At 46.1% G+C, this 18,719-nt stretch overlaps 3 protein-coding genes across 12 annotated transcripts in view; all 3 read right to left on the minus strand.

The window, feature by feature from the left end:
* Window positions 1-237: 237 nt before the first annotated feature.
* Window positions 238-2,826, minus strand: HTD2 (hydroxyacyl-thioester dehydratase type 2). Its single transcript, XM_069560551.1, has one exon. It carries the CDS (start codon window positions 2,824-2,826, stop codon window positions 2,320-2,322), a length of 507 nt encoding a protein of 168 aa, XP_069416652.1. The 3' UTR covers window positions 238-2,319.
* RPP14 (ribonuclease P/MRP subunit p14) lies at window positions 238-9,346 on the minus strand. Of its 4 annotated transcripts, none has more exons than XM_069560535.1 (6): window positions 9,189-9,346; window positions 6,222-6,339; window positions 6,001-6,085; window positions 3,964-4,040; window positions 3,447-3,525; window positions 238-3,002 (listed from the first exon to the last, which is right to left on the minus strand). In XM_069560535.1, the coding sequence occupies exons 1-6, from the start codon at window positions 9,337-9,339 to the stop codon at window positions 2,946-2,948; spliced, it is 567 nt and encodes a 188-aa protein (XP_069416636.1). In that variant the 5' UTR covers window positions 9,340-9,346; the 3' UTR covers window positions 238-2,945. The 4 variants fall into 4 exon arrangements, with proteins under 4 accessions (XP_069416636.1, XP_069416639.1, XP_069416637.1 ...); XM_069560538.1 differs by having other exon boundaries at window positions 8,384-9,326; XM_069560536.1 differs by having other exon boundaries at window positions 8,841-9,275.
* Window positions 9,347-17,238: 7,892 nt separating this feature from the next.
* The window catches only part of ABHD6 (abhydrolase domain containing 6, acylglycerol lipase), a 101,947-nt gene continuing 100,466 nt past the window's right edge, over window positions 17,239-18,719 (minus strand). For all 7 annotated transcript variants that reach the window (XM_069560558.1, XM_069560557.1, XM_069560552.1 and 4 more), the window contains one exon: window positions 17,239-18,327. In XM_069560558.1, coding sequence (XP_069416659.1) covers window positions 18,151-18,327 — 177 coding nt within the window. In that variant the 3' untranslated portion in view covers window positions 17,239-18,150. The remainder of the gene's footprint in view (window positions 18,328-18,719) is intronic.

Consider the following 18,719-nt stretch of genomic DNA (forward strand, 5'->3'; position numbering starts at 1 on the left):
ATGCGGATCCCAGCTCCACTGCATACTAGCTGACAACCCTGGGCAAGTCACAGAGCCCATAAAACGGAACAGTAACTTCATAAAACTGTTTAAAGGATTAGAATTACTGTAGAAACCTGGCTTATCATTGAAAGAATGGTAACTTATAGTATCAATGATCACACCACACTCCACTTGCAGACCCATCCTTCAGGATTGCCATTAAATCCCAGAGAATGAATTCTGCAGAACAGATGGTCTCAGCATCAAGTGTTTATTTTGTGACTCAAATTCTCCGTTTTGTTTTCCAGTGTCACATCCAATTATCTGCATGTACCGTGTTTCACCTATACATACACGTTCTTCAGGTGAACCTGAACCCGTATAAGCTTCCCCTTCTGAAACTCATGATAATGGCATCCTTGCTCTGCGCCCTGATTTTGTATTTTCCACACTACCAACACAAACTGGAGTATGGTACAGTATTGAACTACTCATTTATACACAACACTGCCCTCTAGTGATGAGAACAATTCTTTCCGGTAGTCTGTTTTAAGGATCCCCTTGATGTAAACACGGAGAAGGCAATGGCACCCCACTCCAGTACTCTTGCCTGGAAAATCCCATGGACAGAGGAGCCTGGTGGGCTGCAGTCCGTGGAGTCGCTGAGTCAGACACGACTGAGCAACTTCACTTTCTTTTCACTTTCATGCACTGGAGAAGGAAATGGCAACCCACTCCAGTGTTCTTGCCTGGAGAATCCCAGGGACAGGGGAGCCTGGTGGGCTGCTGTCTGTGGGGTCGCACAGAGTCGGATACGACTGAAGCGACTTAATAGTAGTAGTAGTTGACGTAAACAACAACAACAAAAATCTAGTTACTGACCCAGCAGCAGGAAAATTTTTCCCAGAAAATGTGGGTGGATGCAGCCAATTAATTTGATCTTATCTTCCTGATCAAAGCAACCAGCTGTGGTCTGAGCCACCATCTAAAGCCACAGAACACAGATAGACTACCTGTATGTTCTGCCATAGATTCTTGTCTTAATAGTGCTGGCTGTGTACAGGATGACCAATAACAACAAATTAGGCACGTTTCCTCTCTAACACCCCTCAATGCTCAAGAACTTGGCCACCAGTGTCCCCTCAATCTTTTTATCTTATAATTATTTTAATAAAAGCATGTATTATTTATATAATGGGTGGGGACTCCCCAAAATATTTTCAAGGGAGAAAGAAAATCACCTGGATTGCTAAAATAGAAACTCTGCACTCAAGATCTATTCCAGGTTTAGAAAACCAATAGAGACTGGCTGACATCCTGAAAGATTCACCTGTTCTTTAATTTTTGGCCAGATAGCTCCAAGCTCAGGAAACCTGTAACCTTGCTCATAGATGAGAATGGCAACAGCAGTTGCTACTTGTTTAGAGGCTGGGCCTTGTGCTTACCTATTTGTATCTGTCATCTCCAGCACTCCTGTATGGAGTGGTTATCACTGCTTTATAGATGAAACCAAGAGAGCTTACAGAACTGAGTCCAAAGATGCACATAAGCCCTCCCCCAGTGACAGGAAAACCATCTGAAGGGCAAGTGACACTGAAAGAAGGATCAATAAATCACCATCTTGGTGTAAACAGTAACAAATTATAATAAACTCTGATTCAGAAACTGCTGAAGAACAGGATCTAACAATATTTACTGATAAAAGATAGGTGTTCAAAGATGACCTATCTTCCATCATTGCCTTTAATAATTAAATGCTTGCTACTTATAAACTCAGTGACTTTAGTAAATTCTTATCTGCACAGATATAGGTAGGTTTGTGTTATCTGAATGCAAATCTAATTAGGTTTGAAATTCTAAAAGTAGAACATTAAGCTAAATGATAACTTTCCTAACACTTTTTTCAGGTTTTTTTTCTCTTTTTTTAATGGCACCTTATGGGAGCCTGGTTAACAATGTGCAACCTTAGAATCGCCTCTGATCTCCCCTGTTCACTTGTGTTTGTGCACACGTGTGCATGCTGTGCCACACGGCTTGTGGGATCCTACTTTCCTGACAAGGGATTGGATCCATGCCCCTGGCAGTGAAAGCCTAGAGTCCTACCACTGGACCACCAGGGAATTGCCTACGTTTTTCAGTGTTGAAAACCTAGATAGATGATAAATATACTTAAGCCGGAGTGAAGCCTAAGTGGACACTGGAACATCTCTCTATCTGCTCCCTTCCCCTAGTACAGGTTTATGAGCCTGTCCTTGCTGAAGAAGAGCCATCCCTGTTTTCCCCAGAGGCTTTCAATAACAACACTGATGTCTGAACTTGTACCTCTGAAGACATATTTCAGGATTTGGGAGCTTCTGGGACCATAACTTTAACCCACCCTTCCATAACAGTCTTTTTACTTTCTAGTACGGAACATGATACTGCAATAATGGCAATGAACCGCTTCAGCTTTTTCACTTCTGCAGAAGCTAAAACAACTTCCCCAACATATAAAGGGGCTGGAAAGTTAATTTCCTGGGAAAGAAACACACAGCCTGGCCCTGGCATTTTAGTACCGAGGAGAGCTGAAATAAGTCCATTGATCAAAACTCCATGGACAATTGTCTTTCCAAATCTGGTGTGTTTTGCAAAATCTTCATCTAAGTGCAAAGGATTGATGTCCCCTGTTAATTCTGAGAAGGTGGCCACGTCCCTCTGTGTGAAGGCTCTCCTGAGTTCAGCCCGGTCTCCAACTCTGAGGTGCATGTGCTCTAAGGGTTGCCTGTTCAGCACTGCTTGGCTCAGGCAGATTCTCCTGTGAAGCCTACCCCACCAAAGGCGATGGCTGGACATTACTGGGAACATCTTCAGCACTCTCAAATCCCATCGACAGGAGCTTTTGGGCTGCTTCGGTTTCCAAACATTGTGCTGGCAACAAAAAGCACTTTTGAGAGTGAGGAATATTTTCTCAAATTGAAGACTACTCAATTCAATACTAGTTCTCTACTATTGCCAGATAATGCAAGGAGAAATGGAGAAACCTGTAAGAGAGGGAAAAAAATTTTAAGGCAGTATCAGGATAAAATTGCCTGGAAATCCAGGACAGTGTAGAAATATGCCCTGTTTTATAGGATAAGCCAAATCGAGGCAGTAGCATTTTAAAGAGCATCTTGAGAGCTAGCCTGAGATAAATAAATGGGCATGACAAGCTCAGAGAGAACATTTCAATACATTAGGCATGAGGCATTAAGCAATAAAAGACTTTTCCACAGGTGTTCCAAGTTTTATCCCCAAACCTCTCCCATACACCTAAAATCTAAGCATTCTGTCTCATGTCTTCATAACTACCGACGCCCTGGGTTTCCCCCTCCCAGCTGGATGGCATTAACCACACTAGATTTATGCAAGCAAAAATGGGACACATATTAATAAAGCAATTTGGTCTACTACTCAGCTTCAACTGGAGTATGTGAAGGTGTTTTTACCTGAATCACTCTGAAAGCACAGTTCTTGCCTTTATAGGATCCTAACAGGGTCAGAGAGCTCCACAATTTGACAAGACCACTACAGAAAGATCAAGAAAGCATCAGTAAAGATTCATCCCTGCAGCATCTCATACTTCTTTCTGTGATGGGCCAGAAAGTAGTTTCTACCAGAAACCTGATTTAAATAAGAAAACTTTACAAACAAAAGCATACCATGTCAAGGCAGAAGACAGAATGAACCTCAATCAGGCATGTTTGTAAAATTCCCACTTCTGAGTCTGCAACCGTGATTATCAACTGGGAAACACTACAACGGCAAGTAAATCCCAAGTCTGGCTCTCTGGACTGCAAATTCCTGGTGGGTAAGTGTTCACATTTTCCCCCATTTAAACTTCCAAAAGCTGCTTGGAGTTCACAAGGACAAAACTCTCCTCATTCTCGGAAGGGAGCACTTCTGCTGTTATCTACCATCAGTCTCTGCTCTGTTACACTAGAAGGGTTCCGCCGTCAGTCATACCTACTGCATATCCTCAGGATGGCTGACAGGGTCTTCTCTTCATAGGTTAGAACGTCCAGAGGTAAGGCAGCATCGACCTAAGTAGAGAATGATGCCATTAGCAGATGAGTATCATCCTTACTCTTGAACTCTAATTGCTTTTCTTCTCCAAAAAATCTGTATTTTATTTAATGGTGTTGGACTACAAGGCCTGCCTTTTTACAGCTCCCTCTGCCTGGATCATTCTTGCTATACCTTTCCATGCTGCTAAGACCTCTTCACTTTTCTCAAGTCTTTGTTTAAACTGTCCCTTCCCTGATGCCCAAGATTAAGTTCAGTAGCTTGCTAGGCTCTTTCACACACAGGACCCACCACTCCTTTCATAATACTCTCCACTCTTGCCATTAATTGTTCAGCATGGTTTCCTACTAACATAACCAACACCGATCGCCCGTGAGGCAGAAGCTATGCCTGTTTGTTTACAGCTACATCCCCAGCAATCAGGTTTCATACTTGACATGTAGAAGGTGCATGGATTTTTTTTCCCTCACACCTTTTACTTTGAAAAACTAAAGTCATATTACATTGCAAAGAAATGTACAGGAAGGTTCCATGCACCCTTCACTCAGCCTCCCACACTGTCAGCATCTTGCGTAACTATAGTATAACATCAACACCAGAAAACCAAAATTAATAAATCAGAGCTTATTCTGACTTTGCCAGTGATACATGCACTCATATTCGTTTACACGTGCATATGTGTAGTTCTATGCAACAACGTCATATAGATTGCTTAAGGTAACCAGTACCGTAATCAAGATAAAGAGCTATACCATTACAAGGCTCTCTTTCAACTCGTCCTCGGCCCTCAAGCCATGCAAACGCTCATCTGTCTCCAGACTATGTCGTTATGTATGATAATTACAGTATTTCGGGAGCATTAGATAAATGGAATCACTCAACATATCACTTTTGGGGATTGGCTTTTGTATTCTGGCTGCACCAAGCCACGTGGCATGTGGGATGGTTCCCCAGAGAGTGAATCCTGGCCTCTGCAGTGAAAGTGTCAATCCTAACCACTAGGCCTCCAGGAAATGCCCACTTCGGCCAATTTTCTAATCAGACTGTTTTGTTTTTTTTTTCACTATTGAGTTTTAAGAGATCTTTATATATTCCAGATATCAGTCCTTATGTGGTTTGCAAATATATTCCCCCCAGTCTGTAATTTGTTTTTTCAGCCTCTGAACCAAGTCTGTTGCAGAGTAAAAGTTTTTAATTTTGATGACTGCGTGACAGATTTTAATCTAGTAAAACATATGTACCAGGAAATAATTTCCTGAGAATCACCTGTCTTTGTTTTCTCTTCAAAACTCTATTTGTTTTCAAGTGAATGCTAAAACAGTACTACTCACAAGTGCTGGTCCGTGAGAAGGAGCCGCACCAGAGTGGAAATTGACAATATCAATGGACACAGTGTTCAGCTCAGGTCAGATTTTCTCACTGAAGACTCTCAGTAAAGGAAATGGTGTGCTGACTGACATTCTGGTACAAGCCACTAATCCTCACAGTGGGCAAGAAAAAATTAAAAAATCAGTTTGCAGGTTGCCAGTCCACACCACAGTTTGAGTAGCACTACACTAAACCGTTTGCTTCACAAGTTTCTTGTCAACTAAAAGCCATATTAGAAAAAACCTACTCAAAACTCATCACTTCTAAAACTCTGCTTCTGCAGTTTCAAATGTGGTTTTAAAATAATTTTTGGAAAAACGTCCTTTCAGTATGTCTTACAAAATCTTCATGCTAAATTGTTCCAGCCGTGTCCAATTCTGTGCGACCCTATGGACTGCAGCCCGCCAGGCTCCTCTGTCCATGGGATTCTCCAGGCAAGAAGACTGGAGTGAGTTGCCATGCCCTGCCCCAGGAGATCTTCCCGACCCAGGGATCAAACCTGCATCTCTTACGTCTCCTGCATTGGCAGGTGGGTTCCTTACCACTAGCGTCACCTGGGAAGCCCCTACAAAATCTTAGTGGTGTTCAAACTACCAAGTGACTCCATACCTCACCAAACAGCTCCTTCAGGGCTGAAATAAGCAGCTGTTTGAATTGTGCAGCATTCAGTCCAACACCACCATCTTGAAATTCTCTGTAAGAAAAAAATTTTTAATGTACTGTGTTAAATTTCATACTACTCAGATTCATAAAAAAGTAATCAAAATAAAACAAGTAAATCAACTAAACTTCAATTTAAAAAAATAAGAAACTTAAGAGACAGAACTTACAGGCGGACTTTCATGTAGTGGTACTCAGAGGGATTTTTGTAAACGATTCTTTCATATGTGGTAGCTGGGGCTGGCATCTTTTTCCAGTGCTGATCACATCTACCTTGAGTCACGAAGGCTAAAAATTACAAAGATGTAAGCTATTTTTCACTTTTTTTTCTAAAGAGAATTTGAGCCATCTGATTTTTTAAAAGAACTCCTAGTACAATAACTCATCTAATTCTGGTCAAGCTGCTGTTACTCATACAGACACAAAGGAAGTTTCTATATTTTACATATGCCAGACCACTGTATTCTTATTTAAATCCCAGCAAACATTTTCCCTTACTAAGTACCCAGCTCTGTGCTAAATACTTCACATACTTTTAGGTCACATCTTCAAAATGATCCCAGCAGGTAAATGCTATTAGTATCCCCATTTTTGAGATGAGAACATTGAGCGCTGGCAAAGATGGCTACTACCTGCCCAAAGGCACAAAGAGATTCTAACTGCTGCTGAGTCCCCTCAAGACCACCCAGGCATGATGCCTCTTAATGCAAATAATAAAGAGAAAAGCACCCAGGAGTACAATCTGGGACCTCTTCTTCTTTACTCTCAGTCAACAAAGAACATGAGGAGGAGAATGAGGGGTGGCACCTCTGCTGGACTCCCTCAGCGCTGGACCTGCCTGTTCTCTGTCTGGAGGCCAGGCCTGCACTCTGTCTGGAGGCCAGGCCTGCACAGGGTTATCTGGCAGCCTCCTGAAAGATTGAGCTTCAACAGCAAAGGTCTGAAGAGGAATGTCTGGAATGGACACTCAAGCCATTTCTAACAGATATGGGACTTTCAAGTACTCAGAACACACTGTTCCCCCTGTATAGAATCCCTGTCCTTGTCTCCACTCCCACCTTACTCTCTCTGGACCACTCCTACTCAGCCTTCACATTTTAACTTAAAGTTCACCTCTTTCAGGAATATCATCTCTTCAAGGAGGTCTCCTCTGACACCCTGTTTTAAGTTCTATTGTTATGGAGTCTTTTAATATTGTCTATTTATTTAATATCTGCTCCCCCCACTAAAGGGACCAGGAAACTGAGCACCAACCACGGAAAGGGACTTTTTCAAAGTCACATAACTATAAACCAGCATTTACAAACACATCTCTGGGCCCAGTTCCAACCACTTCCAGATGACCGCAAGAGAAAAGAAGTCAGGGTCAAGCAGCTACACCCAACCATCCATTCAACAATCATGAATATTAACTGAGCCTGGCACAGAATATTCAACCAACACTTACTAAAATACACAACTGATCAATTAGTAGTAGTGTGAGCCCTATATATTCAAGAGTATCTCTGATTTCAGACTGTACCTACTACTTCTTTCCCCACCACCACAGTCTCCCCTAACTAAAAGGGCAAGGAGAACAGGACTCTCAATCATTCCACTTATTGCCCAGCACACAACAGTTATTTTTGAAGTGTTACTGAGTACTTTAGAAGAGTTGGCTGCCTGAGGCAGATGAGTGAGATGGGGGCTGGGGCTGAGGATGCCAATAACAACAAAGACTCACACAGTATTCTGGAAATGGATAATGGTGCTAGCTGTACAACAATATAAACGTACTTAACGCCAACAAACTGTACATTTTAAAACGGTAAATTTTATGTTATGTTTGTTTTACAAAAAAAAAAAAAAACACAAAAAAACCCCACAAAACACTTAAGGAGCAGGTGTTTATTGAGCAGTCACTTCTGACTGGCCTCTGCCAGGCCTGAGCCACAGCGTCACTGACAGCACTGCCCTCTGCAGGTTGTCCTGAGAGTAAAGGAGACGATGGCTGAGAAGCTCTCCCTGCAGCCTGGCTCATTCACCAGGCTCACCGGGAAAATGTGAGCACTTCCACGGTGGCTGTCATCACCATCTCTCAAGTCAGCCTTTTTGGTAGCTCCAGGGATACTCATAACCTGACTTATCAGTAACAAGTGTCCCTGCTTCCCTCGCCCAGTCTCGTCTCTACAGCAGCCTGGGTGACCCTATTAAAAACTAATCAGGCCACATCATTCCTCTGCTCGAAGCTTGCCAAGGCTCCCCTTTGAGAGTAAGGCCAAAGTCTTTACAGCCCTGAAGGTCCAACCTGATCGATATCCGCTACTTCCAACGCCTTGACCGCGTGTCTTACCACTCTCCCCTGCTCAGTTCCTTCCACCACGCGGCCTCCCCAGCTCCAGCTTTTTCCCTCCGGTCTCTGGACGTCTTTCCTAGCTTTTCCACATAATAGAAATAATCTTCCTCCAGATAGCCACGTGGCTCACTCCCCGGTCTCTTTCATGACTTTGCTCAATTTCAGCCCCCGATCAGTTCCAGTGGCATTTTTCTCTTATGTCACCGCCCCGTGTCCCTGCTCTACTTTTTTCTCAAGGCATTCACCACCCTCCAACATTAACTGTCAAGTTCATTTGTTCTTTATTTCAATTTCCCTCCCCAGCCCTACTAGAACATACGCTTCAAAAGAAACGGGGTTTTCTGTCGTGTTCTGTTGTTTCCCAAAAACCTAAAGCAGTAAGTCGCATTCAATATATGATTTTGAGACGAAATCAATGATTAAAAAAAAAAAAAAAAAGCTCTCGATTCCCTACTGTTGGGCAGGTGAAGTCGTTTTTAACTTTTTCTGACTGCCGCCACTGATTTCGCTCCCGCCAGAGCCCAGGCGCATGCGCTCTGCACACGGGATCTCGCTCAGTCCTCTCAGCTGTCCCGTGCGTCTGAGACCGCGTTGCAGCGAAGCCCGGAATGGTCCGCGGTCCAGCCTCGCCTTAGCCCGTGGCGTCCGCGGCCGGAGCGGGAGATACCCCAGGCCGCTCCTCGCTGCCCGCCGTCCCTCCACCTTACGCACGCTCCCCTGGCGCGCACGTCCATACGTCACCAGTGCGGCCAACTGAGCCCACTCCCGGAAAACAGTCGCCCCGCTGTGGGCTTCCGCCTACCCGCTCTCCGTCGGACTAGTCCGACACCTCCCGGACTCTTATTCACTGCAAGAATCCACCAAGACGTGGAGCTACCGCGCAGCCCGCGGCCTGGGGAAACTCCGGGGAGTTTACGTTTGGCTCCTCTGCCCCGCCCCCGGATGCGTGACATAGAGAGCGGATGTGACGCCACCGCGCGGAGTTCTCCTAAGGACCCAGGAGTAACTCTGAATCTGAGACTCGCCATGCTTAGTGCCCTCTAGTGCCCATTCTGCAGAAAGCCTTGTGTGCAGATGTCTGCGCGGGGTAAGGGACTCTGCCCAGGAGCTTGTTTCGCAGTCATTCACTCACTCACGCCTTCATTCGTTCAAAAAAATTTGTATCTGGCATCTCTTCTGGTGAGCATTTCCTATGTAAAGCACTCACCAAGGGCAAGACCCTTTCTCGGTGTCTCTTGTGGCTCCCAGCCCATAGTAGGTATTCTGTCTGGGTTAACATAAAAAACCCAGATGGTTCTGTTTCTAAATGTAAACCAAGTATCATCTATTCGTCAACTGAATAAGTACTTGCTGAGCTCCTATTATGTGATAGGTACTGGGAACAAGATGATATGGCCCCTGTACTCACGAAACATACCATGTGTATTCTCAATAATAATAGCTAATATTAATCAAGTGCTTACTTTGTGGCCAGGCACTATGCAAAAAACTACATTATCTCATTGAACTCTCACACAGTCCTAAGGACACTATTATTATGATCCATTTTACAGAGATGGAAACTGAGGCACAACAGGCTAAGATCAAGAGCACACAGTTATAAGTACATCTGACTCTAGACAGTTCTCTCCACACTGCACCATATTACCACCAATTTGTCAGGGGTATTTAGAGGAGAGGGCCTCAGGCTGCCAAAACTTGAATGTAAAGCCCGTGAGGCTGGGGCCTTGTCAGTGTGGGCTCCATCACTGCCATCCGGTGCCCAGCTCTCAACTCCTACCAAGTACCCCTAAAATGAGTTCCCTTGACAAGTTTATGATTAGTCTCTCGATCCAAAACTTTATTCCCTTTCTTGTCCTGCCCCTGTTCCCCTCAGGATTGAAGAGCAGCAAAAAAAAAAAAAAGAGTGAAACCAAGCAGGACCCTGTGAGCCCTTCTTGTGTACAGAAATCCTTCCATGTGTAAGTAGAAGAGAATTCATCTTGCTCACTTGAGAATTCCAGGGGCTGCTGGCCTTAAGGAGATGGAAAGAGCCCAACCTTAGAGTAGAGTTACTGATTGATTACACATAAAACCATCAAGATGATGCTGACCACACCGCTGCACAATCAGTCTGGAGATAATTACTAGAACTGACTGTGCTGTTCTGCATGTAGCCCCTTGCTTGTGCACTCCTGAAACTCCCCTTTAAAACCTTTTTCCTCTAACCCACAACTAGGAGATGGTCTCAGACATAGTCCATCCTAGGTAATATTAATCAAGGGCTTACTTTGTGCCAGGCACCATGCAAAAGTGCCTGAATAAAGCAATTTTTTTCACCAACACTCATCTCTGAGTATTGACTTTTCAAGCAGCAAGCAGCCAAACTTGGGTTCCTACTGGCCTTGGCCAGTTACATATATATATCTATGTGTATACATAGATACATATATACATAAGTATGATCTCTAGAAGGGTTCCAAGTGGACTGATGGAAGAAGGGTGGGGCTGTGTAGAAGGTGTAGGAGATGCTCACAATGTTTTAGCATCCAGTTTGTTTATTTTAAACTGACAAGGCATCATTTTTATAATATTGTTGCTGCTGCTAAGTCACTTCAGTTGTGTCCGACTCTGTGCGACGCCACAGACGGCAGCCCGCCAGGCTCCCCGGTCCCTGGGATTCTACAGGCAAGAATGCTGGAGTGGGTTGCCATTTCCTTCTCCAATGCATGAAAGTGAAAAGTGAAAGTGAAGTCGCTCGGTCGTGTCCGACTCTTTGCGACCCCATGGACTGCAGCCCACCAGGCTCCTCCATCCATGGGATTTTCCAGGCAAGAGTACTGGAGTGGGGTGCCATTGCCTTCTCTGATAATACTGTTCAGTTCAGTTTAGTTCAGTCGCTCAGTCGTGTCCGACTCTTTGCGACCCCATGAATCGCAGCATGCCAGGCCTCCCTGTCCAACACCAACTCCCGGAGTTCACTCAGATTCATGTCCATCGAGTCAGTGATGCCATCCAGCCATCTCATCCTCGGTCGTCCCCTTCTTCTCCTGTCCCCAATCCCTCTCAGCATCAAAGTCTTTTCCAGTGAGTCAACTCTTCACATGAGGTGGCCAAAGTACTGGAGTTTCAGCTTTAGCATCATTCCTTCCAAAGAAATCCCAGGGTTGATCTCCTTCAGAATGAACTGGTTGGATCTCCTTGCAGTCCAAGGGACTCTCAAGAGTCTTCTCCAACACCACAGTTCAAAAGCATCAATTCTTCAGCACTCAGCCTTCTTCACAGTCCAACTCTCACATCCATACATGACCACAGGGAAAACCATAGCCTTGACTAGAAGGACCTTAGTTGGCAAAGTAATGTCTCTGCTTTTGAATATGCTATCTAGGTTGGTCATAGCTTTCCTTCCAAGAAGTAAGCGTCTTTTAATTTCATGGCTGCAGTCATCATCTGCAGTGATTTTTGGAGCCCCCAAAAATAAAGTCTGACACTGTTTCCACTGTTTCTCCATCTATTTCCCATGGAGTGATGGGACGGGATGCCATGATCTTCGTTTTCTGAATGTTGAGCTTTCAGCCAACTTTTTCACTCTCCTCTTTCACTTTCATCAAGAGGCTTTTTAGTTCCTCTTCACTTTCTGCCATAAGGGTGGTGTCATCTGCATATATGAGGTTATTGATATTTCTCCCAGCAATCTTGATTCCAGCTTGTGTTTTACTGTTAAAACCTGCTAAATAAAACTCAGGACTTGCCCCTTATGGTCACCAGAGGGAGCCTTGGAACATAGCCATCTGCATGCCCCTCCTTCCAACTTGGAAGAACAGATTTTCCTCAAGATGTCACCTCCCACCCCCAGTCCCCAAAGCAGGAGAGAGGAGACAGGGAAGGCAGGTTCACTGTCCCTTAACTGCAACCCTGGAATCCAAGAAAAATCTGGAAACCAAATCTTTCTTCATTTGGCATAATGCTTAATCTGAAATGAGGTGAAGCTTTTTATAGCTTTTGTCCCATTTGCTGTGGATATGCACAGAGCATACAGCAGAAATATGACTGCATTAGACCACAGAAGGCAGCCCCGGACCTCACTGGGCGTGTTGCACAATGTATGGTGCACATAATAATACCTCTGTAAAATCTGAAAATTTCAGAATTCAGTATCACATCTGGTTCTGTGAGGTGTGGTGGGGGACTGCAGTCTGACACTCATAGTTGCCCTCTAGCGAGTTAATTAATCCCAGTCAGCTTTGACTTGGGTCACTGGGATTGTCATCTTTGTGCTACTTTTTTTTTCTTTTTTGGCAGCATCACTTGGCATGTTAGGGTCTTAGTCCCCCAACCAGGGATCAAACTCTCACCCCCTGCAGTGGAGTCTTAACCACTGGACTGCCAGAGAAGTCCCTCCTGCCACTTTCTGCCGCTAAGAATCTCTTCTCCTCTCATCCTTACTGGAGCTTGGGAGACGTCTAGGTGTGCCCTGAGGTTCCTGGTCATTGTCTTGAGGGCTTAGAGACCTAAGATCCAGAAACCAGGGAAAGAAAGATTCCTCCAGGAGCCGACAGACAGGGCTGTCCTGTTGTTCAAAGGACATCCTTCCCTCCCCCCACCCATGAGACCCTCATCCTATCACAGGCACTGGCAACCCCAGGCCCATAGCCTGATGATGGTTTCCAGCCCAGACAGCAGCCACGCTGGGTCCCAGGGAAGCTGGAGACAGCAGGACAGCAGCCCCAGCAGGGCTGCCCTCTGGCCCAGACCACGGCAGGTAATTTGAGGACTTTCCCACTGCCCCATCTGTGACCACCCCCACTGCTCTTTTTTAACCTCCTTTCAGGGAATGGAGAGGCTGTAGGAACATCATCCACCTTGGGAGGGATGAGAGTAGGGGAGGGAGAAGTGGCTGATGGGAAAGTCCTAGTCTGTATGGTTCAAGGAGTGACCTTGGAAGATTGGAAAGACGAAGAATCCGAAGAGTCAGGTTTCCAGCTGTTAAGAGAGTGTCTGTGTGAGTGATGGAGCAGACAGATATGAGATAAACAATGAAAAAGAGATGGGACAAGGGGTGGGGAAGAGAGAGAGACAGAAAAGCTTGGGAAACAGAGTCCAAGAGACCCTTTAAAAATGGTCCCAAACCTGGCCAAAGAGGATTTTAGCAAACATTTCTGAAATAGACCCAATAAACTACTGCTTTTAATACAAGACTTGCTTCAGTACTGTCATCAACCCTAGTTGGTGTGCCTGATGCACAGTGAAGCCACACACACTGAAAGGTCAGAGTGTGGAACAGAGAAGGGTTTACGGAAAGGCCAAGCAAGGAGGAGGGTGCTCATGCTCAGAAGACCCAAAGTCTCCCACGGCTCCAAGGGAAGTTTTTAAAGGCAACATTTGGGGTGGAGGCTAGAGGGTGCGTGATTTTCTGATTGTGTGGTGGTGAAGGGACAGGTGATGTTTCAGGAACCCCAGTGACCAGCCTTCCAGTTACAACCAGTGTGGGGTCTAGTCCTTGGGCTCCTCAGATGATCACCAGTCAAGAGCAGTGGCCTGACCTCTGCGGCAACCAGAAACATCCCTCCCCTATCCCAGAAATCTGCTTGGACAAACAACCCCGATTATCTCCAGAGTGTAGAGGAGGGATGAGGGTACCAGCAAGGTAAATGAGCCCTGCAGAGACTGAAGAACACAAGTTCCAGTTATTAAGAGGCTAGAATGAGGAGGGCAGGCACCTTGATGTGCCCTTTAGCAACATGATCCTGGAATCCAGGTGAGCTTGTTTCCAGCCTCACAGGCGGCTCAGCAATGGCAGATCCCAAACTTATCTGAATAAACAGGCAGGTCACCTTCCTCAGCAGGGGCCCAAGGTGTGGCCTCAGTGATCTGCGGCTGAAGAAGCCACACAATGGCCTGGTCCAGGTGAGCCAACAGGGCTCCAGGGTCTCCTGGAAATTAAGCAATAGCGCTGCTGTCTGAACTGGTGAAAGCACCGCTTTTGCAAGTCACCTTCAGTCACAAACCAAGAGGCTTCCCTTTACTTGTTATCTGTGTGACCTTGGGCAAGGCACTTTACCCTTCCAAGCCTTGGTCTCCTTGGCTGTAAAATAGGCAGTGTCCCCTCGTCTCTTATAGGGCTACGGGAGAGTCTGACAAGGTGATGCATGGAAAACACAGAGTAGCACCTGGCACGCTCACCTGATTCAGTCGTGTAATTTACAAGATTCAGCCTAGCCTGGTACACATTGCAATCTCCCAGTAATTTTGGACAAAGCAACAAGTAAGCTTCCCTGGGAAGGAGGAGGAACTCAGGGGCTCAAATAGAAGATAAGACTTACTCTGGCAGGCAGCCCATCCAGTGTCTTGCACCAGTCACTCCTGGTGTCACTTCTGTCCAGAACAAGGAGCCCAGACTAATGGTGGATTGAGCTCTATACATTGCTGGACCCTCAGCCTCTTCACGGAGAAGGCAATGGCAACCCACTCCAGTACTCTTGCCTGGAAAATCCCATGGATGGAGGAGCCTGGTAGGCTGCAGTCCATGGAGTCGGGCACGACTGAGCGACTTCACTTTCACTTTTCACTTTCATGCATTAGAGAAGGAAATGGCAACCCACTCCAGTGTTCTTGCCTGGAGAATCCCAGGGATGGGGGAGCCTGGTGGGCTGCCACCTATGGGGTCGCACAGAGTCGGACACGACTGAAGCGACTTAGCAGCAGCAGCAGCAGCTTCTTCAACGTCTGCCTGGAGGGTCCATCCTCAGCAGTCCTAACAACCTGGCTCCAGGCAGTCAGGCAAGAGCCCATGTGTGATTCCTGGGGTTTTCCACTGTTGTTTCAGAAGCTTCCAGAAGTCTTTCAGGCAGGGCTGTGATAAATGACCCCTTTCTTCTTTCCAAGACTGTCATTAAAGATGCTCCAAAGGACCCATCAATAGACACTCCACAGGAACCTGCAGGCTCTTCCTAATCACAAAGGCAGGAAGTGGGGCTCAAGAGAGAGACATGCTTTTCTGCTTTTGAGTTTTCCTAGCACCATATGACCACAATTACAGGGTCAAGAGAGAAGCTCAAAAATCCATTTTGCAGGTCTATCAAAAACAGCTCTCATGGGACTTCCCTGGTGATCAAGTGGTTAAGAATCTGCCTGCCGCTGCAGGGGACATGGGTTCAGTCCCTGGTCCAGGAAGATTCCTCATGCTGTGGGGCACCAATACTGATGTGCCACAACTCCTGAGCCTGTGCTTTAGAGCCTGTGCAAATGTGCAACAAGAGCAGCTTCCGCAAGAAGCCCACGCACCGCAACTAGAGTAGCCCCCACTCACGCAGCTAGAGAAAGCCCGCTCACAGCAACGAAGACCCAGCACAGCCAAAAGACATCAGTAAATAAGCAAACAGAAGAACTCTCCAGGGACCTCCCTGGCAGTCCAGTAGTCAGGACTCCACGCTTCTGCTGCAGGGGGCGTGGGGCCCACTGGTGCTTTCCAGTGACAGAGGAGGCAGGAGCTGTGTCCTGAAGACCTTGCCCACTCTCCTTCCAGGGGGATGCCCCGCACATGCCCCTTCCTGGCTGGCTCCACTGAGGGTGCCGTGCAGGGGCTTCTGGACATGAAGCTCAGTTCACCCCAGGAGGTAACTATTCCTGCACCTAATAGGGCTAATAATCTGGGATCCTTATCTCAGGAGGAAACCATCTGTTCTCACCCAGGGCTAATAATCTGGCATCCTTATCCCAGGTCTGGGGCTTCCTCCTCTGTCCCCAGTCACATCTGTCGTGATTGTCGTGACTGACTCCTCTGGGAACCTCACTAAGCTCAGAGTTCTTGGTGAATATGAGAGACCAGAACAAGCAACATGACAAATGTATACCTTTTTTTCTGCTTCATTGATTTCTGCTCTCATTGTCCTTTTCCTTCTGTTTTCTCCCCCCTAGGTTTGATTTACGCGCTGCTTTAGCTGCATCCTGCAAGTCTGATGTCACATTTTCGCATCTCTTATTTTTAAGATCTATATTCTGCTCTTCCTTGATATATTAAAATAATCAGATCAAGCCCTGAATGTCAATTTAAAGCACAATGTTCACCACAGAAAGCTCTCACTCTATTTCCAGAACTACTGGGTTTCAGACTCTGTAAAAAGATTTGAAAGAATGAATATTCTGAGGAGTTTAGGTTTCCAAATGCCACAGAAGAGTCAAAAGAACAGTTTGATGACCCTTACCTTTTGTTTTGGATGTATAATTTCAACTGAATAAAAACTGCAAACATGGGACTTCCCTGGTGGTCCAGTGGCTAAGACTCCATGCTCCCTGGTCACGGAACTAGATGCCATAGGCCACAGCTAAGAGTCTGTAAGCCTCAACTAAGAGTTTGCAGGCCACAGCTAAGAGTTTGCAAGCCGCAACCAAGAGTTTGCACACCACAACTAAAGATTCAACATGTCACAACTAAGACGTGGCATAGCCAAATACATAAATATTAAAATAAAAAAACCGCAAACATGATTTCTGGAAATGAAACCAGTAACTCATGCAAGTAAGGTCTTCCAATGCCTGTAGAACAGCTTTACTTTAAAAAACACATTTTGGGGATTCCCCTGGTGGTCCAGTGGCTAAGCCTCCCGGATTCCAATGCAGGGGCCGGTGTTCTATGCCCCGTGGTCAGGGAACTAGCCCCACATGCTGCAACTAGGAGTTCACAGGCCACAACCAGAAAGACTCTGCGTGAAACTAAGACCTGAAGCAGCTAAACAAAAAGTAAAAACACTTCAAAAATAAATACATAAATAATTTTAAGAAAGCAAACAAGAAACACATTTTAAAGTTGACAGAAAATCTACCAACACTACCCTTCATTAAGAGCTTAGAAACAGAAGCCACTTGCATGTTGCTGATCTAGACTTATTACATTTATTTCATGTCATTGTGGTCACTTTTACAGCAGTTTAGATTTATTTTCAATTACATTACTGTTCACAGAATTCACAGAATTCATTAACAAACATCCAAAGGTTTTTCAGTAGCACAGCAAGATAGAAAAGAGGTGCTTTGGAGTAGAACCCGAGTCTGATTATTTAGATAGATGTCTAGAATATTATTGCTTTATTAGTCTTGTTTTTTTTTTTAATAATAAATTATTCCCAGGAAACCCACCCTGCCAGGGTTCTTTGTCCCCCCAGGATCACGGGGGACATCAGCTGACACAGGGTGCCAGTCAAATCAGCCACCTGTGTTCTCTGCTGCTCTGCAAGCTGGCTGAGGCGGACCGTGTCTTCTGCGTGTATATTTCCTCCAGCCTGCCATGTTCCTCCACAGTCCTGCAGTTGACGGGCGGCAGTCACATATGGCACATGAAACTTAAATCAGACATAAACAAGGGGCTTGGTGAAGGGCGGCTAATGCTCCTAAAATAGCTACTGACTATGCACGGGAGAATGTCTGAAGCAACAGAAACACCTCGAATCTCAGTCTGTGAGGAACATCTTAAAGGAAATGTCCTCAGTGGTCCAATGTGGGCATTCTGCAACAGGAATGTGAAGACTTCTGGGTAGATTTCATGGATGGGTTTTCTTTTGTTGTTCCATGTGAATTTGCATTTTGTGAAAAAAACATCTTGGAGATTTCTTCATGGCCCCTGAGGCTCTGTGGATCTATAGAGACCAGGGCTGGAGCGGGGTTGGCTTCCTCAGGGACAGGGGTGCTCCCTCCGCATTTGGGGCAGGGTCCCTGAGAAGTGGTGGCTGCATCAGGTTCTAGAGACAGGAGTGGAGGCTGGGTGTGGAGCTCAGGCTGCAGCTGGGGCCTCAGTCCAGCTTCTTGCTGTTGTCTGTGTTGTGTACAGAAGCTAAGAAGTCGACAAGGAGCTTGGCTGTCTTCCTGGGCCTCTCCATCACCACCGAGTGCCCACAGTTTTCCAGGAGCTCCACCTGGGAGTTGGTGATTGACTTGGCCAACATGTCCGCCCCCGACACATCGAGCACCTGCGGGACGAGAGAGGAAACTAGATGGAAAGGGTTCAGGCGCCCAAATGCACTCCGGGGACAGAACTCCTGTCCAGGCCTGGCAGGGGTGATTTTTAGAACCAAGTCACTTTGGTGTTGGGGCTTGTGGCTCTCTGATGGAAGCAACCACGTGCCTCATGTTTTACTCTGCAGCCCGGTGGCAGGAGGTATGCTGCTGCAGTGTTACTGCACTGGAAACACAGGCCCTGCCCTGAGGATGCCCTGGTATGGTGGGGAAGCCAGACTGGAACGCAGACAAGTGCAGCGCGAGGTGGCGAAGACTCTGATGGGGGAGGATCCTGGGAGCTGAGGAGCCACAGGGGAGGGGGATCGTGGAAGAGGGACAGCACAAGGGTGGGAGGATGGCGCGT

This window comes from Ovis canadensis, chromosome 19, assembly GCF_042477335.2.
Source record: "Ovis canadensis isolate MfBH-ARS-UI-01 breed Bighorn chromosome 19, ARS-UI_OviCan_v2, whole genome shotgun sequence".
Taxonomy (NCBI): domain Eukaryota; kingdom Metazoa; phylum Chordata; class Mammalia; order Artiodactyla; family Bovidae; genus Ovis; species Ovis canadensis.